The following is a 16,436-nucleotide window of genomic DNA, read 5'->3' as shown; positions in this document are numbered from 1 at the left end:
ACTTATCAACAGCTTTCATTTGATACCCATATTGTACATACACAACCAAAGGTTACCCGGGTCCACGTTTTGACCTATATCTCGAGACCCCAGTCTCGGAGCGGCATGAAAAATACTCTGTACTAAAGCATTCACCAACAGCTTTAATTTGATATCCATATTGTACAAACACATTCTAGGGTCCACGTTTTGGTCTCTATCTCGAGACCCTAGTCACGGAACGGCATGAAAAATACTCTGAACTAAAGCATTCACCAACAGCTTCCATTTGATACCCATATTGTACATACACATCCGAAGGTTACCCGGGTCCACGTTTTGACCTATATCTCGAGCCCTATCCACCAATAGGTATCCAAACTATACGGAAACCATCTTCAATACCTTCTTAACATTGTGTGTAAGTTTGGTTCGGTGCAGACACGGCCGGTTAGCGAACACAAACAAAAAGTTGACTTTATTTTATATATAAGATTTTTCAGTTTGTGTCCGAAAAATCCAAATATCTTACGGAACCCTATTTTTTCCAAAATAAAATGTAATACATGTTACTCTTGGATAATGTAGTTTTCGAATGGTGAAAGAATTTTTAAAATCGGTCCAGTAGTTTTTAAGCCTATTCGTTACAAACAAACAAACAAAGTGTTCCTCTTTATAATATTAGTATAGATTATTAAAAAAAGGCGCCATACATAATAATTAAATTTCTAAAATTATAAAGAGCTCGCATTTCGAATTGGTCAAGTTTGTTTATTTAATTATTATATTTATTGTAGTATTTATTAGACCATCCATTACTTTTTCAAACTACGTCACATCTGCGATGTAAACTTTCTTTAAACATTTCGCATCTTCTCATTTGGAATAGAGTTAAACGTCTCCTGTGCTTCTTGCCATTGGCATTTTAAATTTTTTTTTTGCCCAACCTTAACCTTAATATCATTTCACAGATTTTCAATGGGGCTAAGTTCGGGGCTCACATGGGTGAACTGGTGGATAAGAGGCATGAGATGCACCAGCAACATGGCCAATCCAGGACTGTAATTTTTTCTTTGGAAAGTCAATTTTTCACCAGTTTAGTGGAACGGAGTCGGAGGAATATGACTCCATCATATTTCTGAGAATTTATGGAGTTTTTTGTGTACCGGGGATTGAACTCTTGGGTTTTGCCACAATGAACAAAAGTCTTCCCATCCAGACCAATCATATTAATTTTATTTTTGACCGTAAAAAGTATTATTTTCCAGACAATGCACATTTTTTCTGCTGACACGCCCATACAATTTATTTTCATGTAGGCGTCTTCGCACAGGTCTGCTTGGCATATTCAGGCTATATTCCTCATTTATTTTCAGCGTTATCGCTCGAGAGGATTTAAAAGGTCACGCTTATTTTTTTAAGGATATCTTTCGAAAAGTTCGAATTTTTTCTTTTAAGCCTATTTTTGTCGGCACTAATACAATTGATGGCATTTTCCCATTTTCATGCACAATAATGATTTTAAAGGAAAAAATACATTTGCTATTGAAACAAACAAGAATTTACCGAAAAAATAGTTTTAATTATATTAGCTAATGATTCAGTATCATATAACTGCGCTATTTCGTTGTCCAACGAATATGCATTTTTGTGAGTCATTCATTGGTTATTCTTCTAAGAAAAAAAATTCGTATAAGCATAGGAGTATAGGGCACTATAATGTATGTATTTATATAATTGACACGTACATTTATTGTAAGATGTTTGGTCGATACCCTTCTCCAAATTGTGGTGTGCGTCTTCACGTTGTTCCAAAAGTTGTCTGGTTCCAGCTTTATGCCGACTCCGAACGGCAAACGGTTTCATTGTGAAGAGCTTTTCCATGACAGAAATACACACGAAGGTTTGCTGTGGTCTGCCGAAAAGCGACCGAAAAAAACTATCATTTGGTGTTTTATGTCCAAAGTGGGTTTGAGCACGGAACCACCGAATGCTAGTCACATACAAATCCATTCGGGAACGGCGGCCCCATATAATCAAACTATTTTTAAAATCCAAATGCAGCCTTATAGCGGTTGGATATTTACTAGTATTATAGTTGTGAGTTCATAACCGATTTATAAAAAAAGAACCTATCGTGCCATCTTTTGGAATAGTTTTGAATTTAACGTACTGCCCTAGTATTACTTACCCTAAATGCTTGCCTAAACTTCGCTGTATAGTTTTGATACTTTAAAGAATATGGAGAAGTGAGAAAAATTTAGAAGGATGAAAATATCAGAATTACTGCCTCCAGATTAAAAAAAAAAATAATTTGCATTGTTTACGGGTGCTTGTATTTTGATCTCGTTTGTTCTTATAAATGCTATAAAAACCATCGTTCAATACTTTTCAACCATTTTTGCTTAATTATTGTAAAAAGAATTTATATCCCGAATAGTTGCAAAATGTAACTTTATTCAAATAGCCAAGCTTCCAAGACAATATTGACTGTATTGGTTCTTTGGACTGTTTCTGGCGTTAACATCGATCTTTAGAGGCAATAAAAGAAAGTTTATGGGTGGCTTGACAAATTAAAGAGGAAGATTATTTGAAAAAGAAATTGTATCCTGAAAAATCTCGAAAAAAAGTTTGTTTTATAAACCATGATAGCAAAATAAACTTTTATCGCTATAATGTAGAAAGAAAGAAAGTAGTTTGAAAAAGTTGTATGGCTTACTGTTTTGGTATAAGTAATGCTCCTATTTTGGCAGTGACAGCCAATAAAGTCCGAAAGTATTGCAGTAAAGATACATGTATTGATTTCAGAGCGAGGCATTATATAAAAAATTTAATTTGAAAAATAAATATGTACATATATGATATATAGTATGTATGTACATAAAAAAAAACTTCGTATTTGGAAAAATGATTATTTACATATTTCATTGATTAAATGTTGATTCATAGTGACCTTCTCTCGTCAAATAATATTTTATATTATAGTATCCAAAGTAATAACTTGTAATGCTCACTGTACTCTGATATTTTGAAAAGCGAATTGGGGCTATTCATAACACAATAATAATGGCGAAATGCCGTACTTGGCCTTTATGAAACATTTGTTTTCTATTCACAAAATTGCTTAACAATATTTTTAAACTTCAAATATGTCTTTTTTTAAATTGCAGATGGCTCCCCTTTTAGGTATATATGTACATATAATTGGCGCTTACACCAGTTTTCGGTGTTTGGCTGTGCTCCTGCTCCTATTTGTGGCGTGCGTATTGATGCCGCTTCGCAAATGGAGGGACCTACAGTTTTAACCCGACTCTCTTTACCATTTATAAATATTCACCAACACATACAAATACACTAAAACAGTACTAGACTGTTTCGCTTTGATTTCGGAATTTTTACACATTATACCTGTAAGTGTCTGTGGTTTTAAACTACGGTGAAATAGCGCAGCGAATAAAGATCCAGCAGCTTCGTTGGTTGGGTTATGTCGTCCGAATGGATACAAACCCTCTGGCTCTTAAAGTATTCGATGCGGTACCGGAGGAAGAGGAAGGCTTCCTCTGTGGAAAGATCAGGTGGAGAAGGACTTGCCTTAGCTTGGTGTTTTCAATTAGCACCGGTTAGCACGAGAAAGAAACGACGGCGCGCTATGTTAAACTCGGCCAAAATCGCGTAAGAGGTTATCGCAACAATCAAGAAGAAGCAATAAGTAGTATAATATACACAAGTTGTACTGTAAATATTCTAAGCACGATATTTTTTAAATCGTATTAATATCTGAAAATATATACTTATGCTGGGACTGTATTTGAACTTAATATTTTTGGAGCTTTATTTGAATTTTTTTAATCGAATTTCCGTTCTTACAAAAAATAAGTTGGTGATATGTTAACTTCTATGCACAATTATAGCGCCTTCGGTTCACCAATCGCTTGCAGCAATGCATTTGGCAGTACTGGACTATTTCGTGGATAGTTGTAAAGAAATTCGCTGACCGCAACAAAAAATTAAACAAAAAATATGAAAACATGGAAAAAAATTAGTAAGTAATAACGTTTATAAGTATTTGCGATTCTGCATTAAGAATATTCGCAAAAAGAAAAAATTATGTCATATTCCCATATACACTTGGAAGCGTTGATCTAAACAAATTGCCTACGAAATAGGCGGTGATAAAAACATTCGTTTCCCATACATTTACACATTCAAGGTTTGTCTTTCAATTTGCTCACACGTATGATTTGACAAGGAACTCTTGAATTTATTTATTTATATTAGTTTGGGGAAAAGAAATCCATTATTCTTGCGTAAAATTTTTGATGCTATGACTACTAACATGCCCGTTAACTTCATTTATTTCTGTGATCGGTCATTACAGCCATCTACTGAGAAAATAATGGCTCTCTATCCCCAAACTAATATTAATCTACAGTACAAAGTACCTTGCAGACTATATAGAAGTATAACGAACATGCATCCTCGGGTTAAAGTATTAATAATTAATATAAATACAGGGTGTGTCATCTTTTATGTCGGTATGTAAACGCTGAATAATTTTGTCATTTTGTGTGAGTTTGGTTTAGATGGCGAACTGTCCGAAAACTTGCTCATGTAAGCCTTGAGTTAAGTTCCCTTCTGCTCGCTTGATTTGTTTTCGCTTTCCCATAAAATCTTTCTCTAAGCGAGCAGAGCCGACTTCCTAGAAGACCCAAACAGTATTGCTGTACCTACTGTCCCTTTGCGCCACTTGCTGGTCACTTGTAGAAAGAAGAAATCGATGCTAATTTACCAATTATTGGAGGAAGTAAACGTTTCTGGGGATATAGTCTAGTGCATTTCAGTTACCTCATGAAGTATTGAGCAGAACAATATTGGCTTAACACCGAGCCCGGTTTTACATCTTGTGGAATCTGGATTTGTGCATATACGCATACGTGCGTATACATACATACATATATGTCGAGGGTGATGGGCACAAGCAATGCCGAGGTTTACGTAATCCTTAAGGGTGCGACAACATCGTGGTAATGTGTAGATGGGAGACAGGAGTTTAAGTACCTGCATTACAATATCAAAAGGTCCAGGTAACGAGCTTACGAACATACGAACGATATTCCTAAATCGGTTAGCAATCGGCCTGAATGTTGCTGCTCGTGTACTTCCTAAATTATTTAAATTTTGAATATGATTACATGTCTTTCTATATATTCATTAAAAACAATTTGTTTCCTGCGACTAAAACATTTGTATTCACTCATGAGAGAATACTATATGTCCAAAAACGTACTCGTTACAATAAAACAAACAACAATGTGTTTTGATCGGTGAAGAGTAGACAGAAATTGCTGCACAACTTATCATCTAGCTGACTTACCAGTGAGCGGACCGTCGGCGCATCCATCATGCTACAGGCGACCTACTTTTCGCAACATTCGCCGCAGTTTTGCTTTTATCGGTACGAATGCAAACTTGGAGCCGGAGCAAGGGTGCAAAAGAGACGCAGGCGCAAACGGCACATCGAGAAGCCAATGGCCAATCGACAACAGACAGCAAGCAACTAATTTCCTTTTAGCAGTAGCACAACGTACAACAACCACATGCAATACCAACAACAACGAAGACGGCAGCCTCTTTTTGGAATTGTATCAAGGAAAAATACATTTATATATGTATATGCACATATGCACATATGTACGTATGTATGTATTTTATGCTAATCAAATTCAAATATGCGCAGACCCAATTATGTACACTGATATATAAAAATGTACGTGTGTGTGTATGTATACACATGCATATGTAAAAAGTGTGTACATACATCATCTCACCTATCATGACAACTACATACATATATACATATAGTATGTTTGTGTAAGGTGGAGGCATTTAGCGGGCGTAAGGGAGTGCGTAAAGCGATCGGCCAGTGTGATTAACTATGGTTTATGCACAGGTGATGCAAGTACATGAAATACCTATGTAAGTACATCATTTGAATGCATAAGACAAACTTGGATATGTAAGTATGGATGTCTTTAATTTTTTCTGCGTTTTCAATTAACTGAATTAAATTTTATTATTGCCTTAAAAATTTACTCTTTGCTTGACCAGTCTAACTTTTAGTTGGTATGACAGACAAATTTATCTATCACATTTGTTATATACGTATGTATATATGTACTTACACCTGTAGCAAAGTAATCCAATTACGATGTTTAGGAAAATCTGCTTAGACGGAGCCATATTAGAGCTGGCGGTGCGGTCCTGTGAACGTTGTTATTATCCTTTGCGAAAGAGTGAGGTATTATACGTTAATTATGCAACAACTATCGCTATTTGTAAAAGTTTTTTCTTTGATCTTTTTTTTAAATAGTGTTTCCCATAGTACGTCGTTGAAATGGATTCTAATAAAGTAATACATATATGTAGTCTGATTTTAAAATTATCTTTTAAAAATGCTACACATCATTCGTGGAATTTTCGATATCACTTTTTTTGCAAAATGCGATTCTTACTTTGCTTAGACTCACAGAACTACGATTCTTGCTTTCTTGGCTTATTACGAAACAATCAAATTAGATTTTTAACTGTTGACTTTTATTAGTTAACGCACTTTTTAAAAAATTTCGACTTCAAATTGTCACAAACGCAATTGATGTGCGCCACATATGTACAAGCATATGCAAGTACGTATAAATGTGTGTGTATATTTTTGTTCATAAATGGCAAAAACTCAGTTGGAGCAAAGCGAACAACTTAATTCATTGCTCTTTAAAACACGTCCGAACGCCACTAACTACCAAACCGTAATGAACGCCAAACGTATAGACCAGGCTCTGTCGGCCATTACCAAAGACACGAATTTACTTGGCAGACTCGATAGCTAACATACCTACAAATAAAACAATAGATGTTTACCGTTTCGGCTGCTGCTGCTGATGCCACTGTCGGTGCTGTCACGGTTTTGCTTTTTATGTAGTTTTGTTGTTTTTTATATGGTATATGGCTGGTACTAAGAGATGTTTACTATAAAATTATTGTATTATTGGCATCTTACTGCCCCTCTAACTAGCAGCGGCCACAGATGCAATTCTGCTTTGTAGCTCTATTGGAGTGCTCCAACTCTACATACGAATACTCGTGTAAATAAATATGTAAATACATGCAGGTATACAAATTCATATTCGTATATTGAGGCTGCGCACTACGCAACACCCAAGTTGTTTTAAATGTTCGCTGCGCATGCGCAACTCTTGGCTGAGCAACAAAAATCCTCAGTAAGATAGCGACGCTGATTTGAGTGACCAGTAGTTAAATGAGAGCGCGAATCGTTGTTTTTAATTTAATGTGCAACAATTGTACTGTTACTGGTTGTTGCTGTTGCCATAAAATATGTTTACATAGGCATTCAGAGACTCATAGATTTCTATGCGTGTATTTACTCAATTTAGGTAAGTAAGACTTAAGGTATCGAGCAATGAATTAGGAATATCATTTCACTGGCAATAAGCTATTTAAATAAAAAAAACGTACATACATACATACATAATTTCTTATTTGATTAATAAATGACGCAGATAACGAGTGTTGAACCTGCGGTAAAATTACAGGTGCTGCCTGTGCGGCGTTGGTGTCCAAACCACTTGACAGCTGTTAAGTCTGGTACCAGAGGTAACTTCTACTTGTATAAATATTTTACGATCATCTAACTAACACAATCAAGCGCATATCCCTACAAGAATCCGCCGTTAAAAAGCTAAAATACTCAGCAAACATCCTACTTCATGAACTGCGATTTGATCGAAGAAGTCACACTAGTTCGAGAGTGATTAGAATAGTTCCAGTTGCAAAATGATCTATTAGAGGTGTATGCAAACTATTATTCTTCTGTTAGAATGAAATAGAATGCTTCAAACGTTAAGGAAGAACGAAACGAGGATATACGAGTAAATGTTGATAGAGTCAATCAAAAAGTTTTTTGTCCATTATGAACTAGAACGTCAGCTGCATAGCAAACTGGTATTACGTTAGTTTAGAACTAGTAATTTTGACTGCAGGGAAGTTGCTCATAGAATTACCATACACTCACACTCAAAGATCAGCGCTGACCCTCAGATTAGCGTTCAAATTGCTTACTGCCATTGTGCTTGCCAAAACGGGACATGCGCGACTCATTAAGTTGGCTATAGTTTTATATGCGCGAGAGTGAAATAGCCAAGTTATTCGTTTGCATCAGCACCGGCAGATGAACTATGAAATTATTGTCATTATAATTGCGGAAACGACGCATTCACCAATTATTATTGAAAGCTAATTTTACATTCATACATATGTGAGAAAGAAACAGCCAAGATATCTACTGAAGTTGGAAGCCGCGGAAGTGCAGGAGCCACTCGCGAAGTGAATTATTAATATACAGCCCGCGAAAAAACTACAGCATCTGAACAGTTTCAAAAGTTTTGACTATTTATCTATTTCTGTTTTTCAATTTCCATTATTGTTTTATGAAAATTAAGGTTTATAAAAATGTAACAAATTTTCATCAAAATTTAAAAAATTGTAATCAGAATTAAAAAAATGTAGCCAATTAAATTCTAGTATAATATTATGTGAGCTTAAAGTGGCTCAAAATTTTCGTTGATTTTTGATAAAATTGACAGTTAGCCCAAATTAAATTTTACTAAAATGTCCCCACCGAATTTAGCTCTTCCTTACTTGTTAATTTTGTGTTTTTTTTGTTTATTTAATGAAACAATTAAAATAAATATTTTGTTAAAAAAAAGATATAGAGATATTATAATTTGATAGGTTTTTTTAGGGAAGAGGTTAATCACACGTGCACTATTTTTGGCATAGTCCATCAGTCTTATGAAACTTTTTCCTGCTCCGACAGTCTCGCGTACGATCAGTGGATTGACAATGTTCTTGTAAGGATATGTACATACATATACAACAACAAGAACTTTCTTACAATATACCATAAAACCTCTTGATTCTATTTCTAGCAGACGCTTAGTTCTTTTTTGCTGATATAATTTTTTATTTTTTCTTTGTTTTATTTAAACTCACTTAAAAAGAAGATGGCTATCGTTAATAATACAAACATACATACTCGTACATTAATGACGACAACAAATTAAGCAGTGCTTTAGCTTCGGTGTACCATAGACTACTGTGTTTGATTTTGTTTTGTTCTTCATCCTACTTATCATTATTATACAATAGTATAAATATATTGGAAGTGGTTAAGCACTTAAAAAAATAAATAAAAAATGCCATAAATAATCACAGAAGCTACAATTTTCAACATCTCGCTTTTAGAACAATTCATATCAGGTTCTCTTACGTTTTATGTATTTATGTATTTATTTATACATATGTATATACTAATATATATTTTATAATATATACACATGGTAGAAAAAGTCTGCGTTCACCCACTGTTATAAAGTATTAAAATAATTTAACGTGTTTATCTTAAAACTCTCAGTTACACCCCATTTACACACGGAGACATCTGGAATGGAGACACTGGAAATTCTCTTTTCATGTCTCATTCGCGGGCACACGGGCAAAATTGTTTTCGGCGACATTTTGACATTTAATACTTTAGCATCGTCTGGTTCGGAAGTATTCTCGCACGCGCTTACATGTAAAGCGGAAAACGTTCGTCAAAAATTTCTTAAATATATGAATGAAAAATGCAAACTGGTTAAATAATAAATAATTTGTTGTTTTTTTTATTGAAATATATTTATAAATTCTTATACTTGAATAAAAAAAATTAAATTAAAAATACTTCATATGTAAATAATTAACTTAAAATTAACTTGAGTATCTAAAAAGGCGGCGAAAACTTAGAATTCAACATAAACATGTCCCATAACTATCATATTTTAAATTATACCTACTTTACTAGCAAAAATAATCGTGCATTTCCCAAGCAGCGTTCGGATGTTTGTCATCGTTGTTTTCTTCCGTTTGTATGAAAACCAACACATAACTTAGAACTTTCTTCCACAAAAGCAGAAAACGAATGAAGCAACTGTCAAAAATTGCTTTAAGATTGGAAATACGAATAAGAAGAGCAAAGCGTGTCGCCAGTACAGGAGACAAATTCCCTTCCCTCTTCCCCGGCCGTCCTTCACCCCCGAACAAAATGTTTCCCTTCCAGTGGAGACATCGTGTAAATGGGCACTTAGTTCTTTTCACTTATTTCAAAGAAAATTATTCGTAGAGGGTATGAACAAACTTTTTTGGAGTTTGAGCTGCGTCGTGTTCAGATAACGGGATTGTAGTACAGTTACTTAAATAGGCTGAGCAGAAAAAGTGTGCGTTAATTTCGAATAGTGACGATTATTTGCATGGCAATTACGTTAAATTTAATTTTAAATCATTCATGTAGTTGACGCGGTTAAGAACAAATCTAAAGAGGGAAAAATTGATATTAGAAATACATTTTTTGTTACTATGGACCAAAGGCGAAAAGAAATAGATATTGGTGAAAGGAAAATCATTGTAAGTTTGTGGCAAAATAGGAAGAGCTATCGTGAAATCGCGAAAATTGTTGGGAGGCAATACTCCTCGGTCCAAAGAATGATAAACAACTTCAAGCAAACGAATTGTTTGTAGTCTAAGCCTCGTTCTGGGCGTCCAAAAAAACTGACGGAAAGAGAAGAACGCAACATAACTAGTGTTGTGAAGTCTAATTCACGAGTAACAGCAAGCCAAATTTCAAAAGACATAGAAGTAAAATACCAAAAGAAAGTACATCCAGATACAGTAAGAGAAATTCTAAAAAGAATCGGATTTCACGGCAGAGTGGCCCGAAAAAAACCCTTCATATCGCGAGTAAATCGACTTAAGCGGATGGCTTTCGCCAAGGAATACGTAAGCAAGCCACCTGTGTTTTGGAATAGTGTGATTTTTTCAGATGAGAGCAAGTTTTGCATTTTCGGAATAAAAGGTCGTAAAATTATTTGGACGAAAAACGGAACGGCACTTGGAAAGCAAAATCTGGTACCTACGGTAGAGCATGGGGGAGGAGGTGCCATGATATGGGGGTGTATGGCTAGTTCGGGCGTTGGAAATATACAGTTTATTGAGTCGATAATGAACAGACATGATTATCTCGATATTTTAAAAACGAATTCGAGAGAAAGTGCAAGCAAACTGGGACTCGGTGAAAGATTTGTTTTCCAACTGGACAACGACCCGAAACACACAGCAGAGATTGTTAGGTTGTGGTTGTTGTATAATGTTCCAAAACAACTTCGCACACCCCCACAATCACCTGACCTTAACCCCATTGAACACTTATGGGACGTTCTAGAAAAAAAAAAATACGAAAGCGTACAATAACTAGCAAGGAAATGCTTAAGAACGCGCTTAAATAGGAATGGGAAGCCATAAGTCCAGAAATAACAGCCAAACTAGTTGGATCAATGAAAAGACGCCTTCTAGAAGTCATAAAAAGGCGTGGATATCCAACTAGCTATTAATTTTAAAACATTTCTATGATCTTAAGACTTTTATTTTATTATTATTGAAGTGAACGCAAACTTTTTCCGTTTAGTTTGAATGGCCTTTTTAATTTTATGTGATCTCATTTTAAATTTGATTTTGTTATTGGTAGCGAAATATGTGTGATAGTTACGGTTAAGTGAACTAAATAAAACTCATTAAAAAAAATTTCTGAAATATTTATTGTTTTGAACTTTTTCTAATGCAAAGAATATTTGCATAGGTGAACGCAGACTTTTTCTACTATGTGTACATATATCGTGGCTCTTATAACCTTGAGGGGTTTTGGCCAAGCTTTCCCTTCGATTTATGGAGTGTATCTTAATTTTCTTTTATAAACGGAAGACTTTACAAGTTTATGCCAGAACCAGCATATCATTATTTGATGTGGGAATGAGCGGGGTAATTTACATAATTACATATACATATATATGTACATACAACCATTGAAAAATATTTAAGTACGATGCGTTGGCAGCCATACACATATGTACATACATATGTACATGTTTTATCGAGTAGGATGCCGTAACGGTACCTTTTGCGCTGGAAAAACATTTGTTCAAATGCGTTCAATTATCTATTTCTCTTGAAGGATTCGCATTGATTTTTTGCAGCTTGGTGATATTTTTGTGAGAAAAATATCATACTTAAGAACGATTCGGTCTTGATTCACAATTTGGGAATTGCTTTATGTTTTATATTATAACTGGTAAGTAAGTAAAAAAAAAGTATCTGAAGTATTCCTATAACACTTCACTTTAGTTGAAACGATGCAATAATACCGAAAGTAAAAAAAAATGAATTCCAGCACACAGATAACAGAGTTACAAAATACCGGATTATCTTATAGTGTTATTTCAATACAATTAAACGTTTCAAAAATTATGGTTTTTAAAGCTTAAACTATGGTTTTTAAAGATTTGAAACCTTCATCCTGTTGGTCTCCTTGCCACGGGGATGAGGCTTAAGTGGTGGTCTGACCCCCATATCATGAGGACCGACCCAACACGAACTAAGAGGGAAGCTCCATAAGGGGATTGGCTAGTCCTCCATCTGCTTTACGGCGTACTTGGTGGCCATCCAATCACCATGCGAAGATCACCGTACCGACGAAGATCCCTTTGTCATCCTCAAACCCCTTTCACCCCGTTATTTCCTCTCCTTGCCCACCCCCTAATCCAGGGTGTTATGCGACACCGTGCCCATTGGATGGTTTGCAACCAGGGGGTTCACCGGCTGTATTTCAACGGCGCCTTCCTAACACCGGGCCGCCTTAGGAAGTAACTGTGGCCTTGCCACGGCATATCGCGCTGCCGTGGTGGACCGTTTGAATTCCCCGTTATTTAAATAAACCACTGCGCTCGCCTCGTCGAGTACGAAAAAGATGAATACAAATAACAACTTAAGCGACAAAACTTCCATTGTAGCGGGAGCAGGCTAATGCTACTGCCAAACACACACATAACGCTCTTCATCGCGGAGGATAGCAAGAACAGGCCAAGGATCAAGCCCGATAAAGAGAAGCTTAAGGCCAAAGCTCGATACAAGGCCGCGGTCAAAGTTTGTGACCGATTTGGCAGCAAGCTCAACCTGACGAAGCAGGAGGAGGAACGGTTGGCTTGGGCCAGAGAGGAGATCAAAAATCGCCTTCTACGCAGCATAACCAATGTTCGCAGCCTCCAATCCGAAGTATGCGAACAAAATAGAAGAAGAGCTAGCCATCAAGAGGCAGCGTTCTGCGGATAGCGAGGCCTCAGTGCCATCGAAAAAGCAGAAGCAAAGGCACGAGATGGCTAAACCGAAAAACGGAGACGAAAGACCTACGACGTCGAAAGCAGCGGCAGCGGCCAGTGAAATTACCAAGAGGCACCTCATCGTGGCACTCACTGATCGTAGTGACCAGCTGGGGCGAATGTCGCAGGAACGGTGGAAGGTAGTGGAAATGAAGCTACTGGAAACTCTGTTTGCGAAAATGGTGCATGGGATGACCCCACGCTCACATGGTTAAATGAAGGAGTAAAAACGCTTCAAGGCCTGTGGGAGGGGGCATCACTAGAAATTGTTGATCGTAGCTGCACTCCCTCAATACCGAAGGCAAAGGTTTTCATTCCGCGAGTGGTAAAACCGGAAAATGCACTGCGACTACTACAAAGACAGAACACAGACGTGCCGACAGGCGACTGGAAAGTGTTGAGCGTGGCAAAACCAGCAACTGCTGATGGAGGCCAAGATTACTTTGTCCAAATCAACAAGCCGGCAGAGGACCTGCTTTACGCGCGATTCGGGAGAATGGCTTGGGGAGTTGGTAGCGTGCACCTTCGTCTCAAAAAGCGCAACCCGGCAGATGACAATCACAACACGCTCGTTGCGGGGGAGGGGGAAAAGGATCTCGGTTTAGAAGAGATCCTGGAAGCCTCCCTCAATATACAGGAAGTGGAGCTGGAGGAAGTATTCAACCCCGAGAAGGTACTGAGGCAAGATGCTGAAGGTCCTTCAGATAAACCTCCACAAAAGTAAGAACGCCTCAGCCGAGCTCCTGCTCAACATAGAGGGAGTCGGCTACGATGTGGCTCTAATCCAGGAACCATGGATAGCATCGGGCAACATAGTCTCCGGTCTAAAGTCACATAACTACAACACCTACATCCCGATTGGAAAAAATAAGGTGAGAACAGCGATAATGGTCAAAAAAAGTATATGTTCTTATATTGATCATAATCTCTCTTCAAACGATCTGGCAGTGGTGGCGGTGGAGGGCTGCAAGGATGAGACATTACTCCTTGGGTGTATGATGAAGACGCACCACAGACGGAGCTTCGGAAGCTGGTAGAAACAGCTGCCAGAAAGAAGCACGCTCTGGTGGTAGGAACGGACGCAAATGCACATCACACGATCTGGGGTAGTGCAGACATAAACGTCCGAGGGGCTCACTATTTAACTATATTCTGCAGAGTAGCCTAGAAATAGCTAATAGAGGTGAAGAACCCACATATGGTGGACCAACCTCGAAGAATGTACTGGATTTAACACTTTACACAAACAAGCATGTTATGGTACAGGAATGGGAAGTGTTGAGTAAGCCTTCATTCTCTGATCACAGATACATAAGCTAAGGTTATATTCCGCTAAAAAAATAAACTTATATCCTTAAGAAATCCTAAGAATACGAGCTGGGACTTGTATAGGGATATAATATCAAAAACACCAATGATACCCCGAAAATATAGGTCACACGTTGCACTTGAGAAAGGGGTTGAATTGTTTGTAAATACTCTCGGCAAAGCCTTCAAAAGATCCTGCCCCAAACGCGTAATAGACGCAAGGTGAAGCCTCCTTGGTGGAACAAGAAATTAGGAGTACAAAGGCGTAGGGTACATGAATTCTATAGGTTAGCCAAAGTTGCTGACAATGAGTTGGAAGGAGTATAAGGATCTATTAAAAGTATACAAGAAAGAGATACGTAAAGCTAAGGGCGAATCTTGGAAAGACTTCTGTAGCAGTATGGAAGACACTAACGAAGTGGCTAGACTTAGGAAACTATTATCCAAGAATCCGTCTATGCCAAGAACAATACGAAAAATTAACGAGGAGGAGAAATTTGACGGATGGGCGCCAAAACTAGTGCAGATGACATAGCTATAGTGGTTACGGGAAAGTACCTGGACACCATCAGTAATGTGATCAATAACACACTTAAAATGGTACACCAATGGACATCTCGCGCAGGGCCAGGGATAAACGTCGGAAAAACGGACATGGTACTTTTTACCAGGAAGTGCAAGGTCCCGACGTGGAACCTCCCGAAGCTAGGCTACAACGAACTACTTCTCAAAAATCATGCAAGGTACCTCGGAGTAATACTAGACAGTAAATTGCTGTGGAAGCGCAATGTTGAGGAAAGGGTGAAAAAGGCCAGTAACGCGTTGTACGCATGTAAAAGAATGCTGGGCGTTATTTGAGGTCTATCAACCTCTGTTGTTGTTGTAGCAGCATAAACAACATATATAATATACTAGCATTTCCCAGTGGGCTTCGCACCACCATACATAAAATGTTTTTTTTATATCGCAAGAAGTTTTTCATATTAAGTTTTCTTTATAGAACTCGTAAAATGTTTAAACAGTTGAATTAGTTGATTTTTTTCATTCAACATACTTTCTAAAGATGTCACAATAGCCTTTTCTGTACTTTTTTAAAATTTGATTGTGGTGGTCACCTATGTACATATACAGGTAAGGTGAAAGAGCCGATAAAAACTTGTAATTAAACTTTGATTCTTTAATTTCCATTTCAATTTTTTACGCTAAATAAATTATGCCAAATTAAATAAAGTTAAAAATGTTTTTCCAGTTCCTTGAATGCTCCAGTTTTTATTATATTTTCGTCCAAAATTAATATTAACATAATACAACAGAAACGCTCATAAGCGGCTGTGTATTTGTTGTTGTTTTTCCCATACAGGCATTTCGTATGAGAGGAAACCATTACTCACATAAAATGTCATAACTCAGGAACGGCTGCACCGATTTCAATCAAACTTCACACAAACCACCTCCTCAAAGATAGAAAAGAACTCTAAAATTTTTGTGTCAATCGGTTTGGCGGTTCTTGAGTTATAAGATTACCAAGGATATGTAACTTCTTTTTATATATATAGATATGAGGAATGCTGCTGAAGTGACAGTCTTTGGCCGGATATAAATCCGGGTCGTTCCGGTAACGTAGAACCGACTGTCTCTGATGCATTGGTGCTACACGGCAGTAGTTAGACTGATATTGCTGTATAGGGCCTTAGTATGGTGGACTGCGACAAGAAAACTGACATACCTCATGCCACTAGAAAGGATTCAACGACTCGCTGCTCTGTGCATAACAGAAGCGATAAAAATCACTCCAACGGCGGCGCTGGAAATGATTCTCAGCATGCCACCTAT

At 37.1% G+C, this 16,436-nt stretch overlaps 1 protein-coding gene across 4 annotated transcripts in view; it reads right to left on the bottom strand.

The window, feature by feature from the left end:
• LOC129243955 (protein Skeletor, isoforms B/C) overlaps positions 1-6,771 on the bottom strand; it is a 41,114-nt gene extending 34,343 nt beyond the window's left edge. For 2 of the 4 annotated variants that reach the window (XM_054881451.1, XM_054881476.1), the window contains exon 1: positions 6,162-6,771. In XM_054881451.1, coding sequence (XP_054737426.1) covers positions 6,162-6,219 — 58 coding nt within the window. In that variant the 5' untranslated portion in view covers positions 6,220-6,771. The remainder of the gene's footprint in view (positions 1-6,161) is intronic. The other 2 variants (XM_054881469.1, XM_054881459.1) reach the window with 2 other exon arrangements.
• Between the last annotated feature and the right edge of the window lie 9,665 nt (positions 6,772-16,436).

Source organism: Anastrepha obliqua, chromosome 1 (genome assembly GCF_027943255.1).
Source record: "Anastrepha obliqua isolate idAnaObli1 chromosome 1, idAnaObli1_1.0, whole genome shotgun sequence".
Classification (NCBI taxonomy): Eukaryota; Metazoa; Arthropoda; class Insecta; order Diptera; family Tephritidae; genus Anastrepha; species Anastrepha obliqua.
Note: the sequence above shows the minus strand (reverse complement) of the source record. Positions and strands in the feature narration are given on the sequence as shown.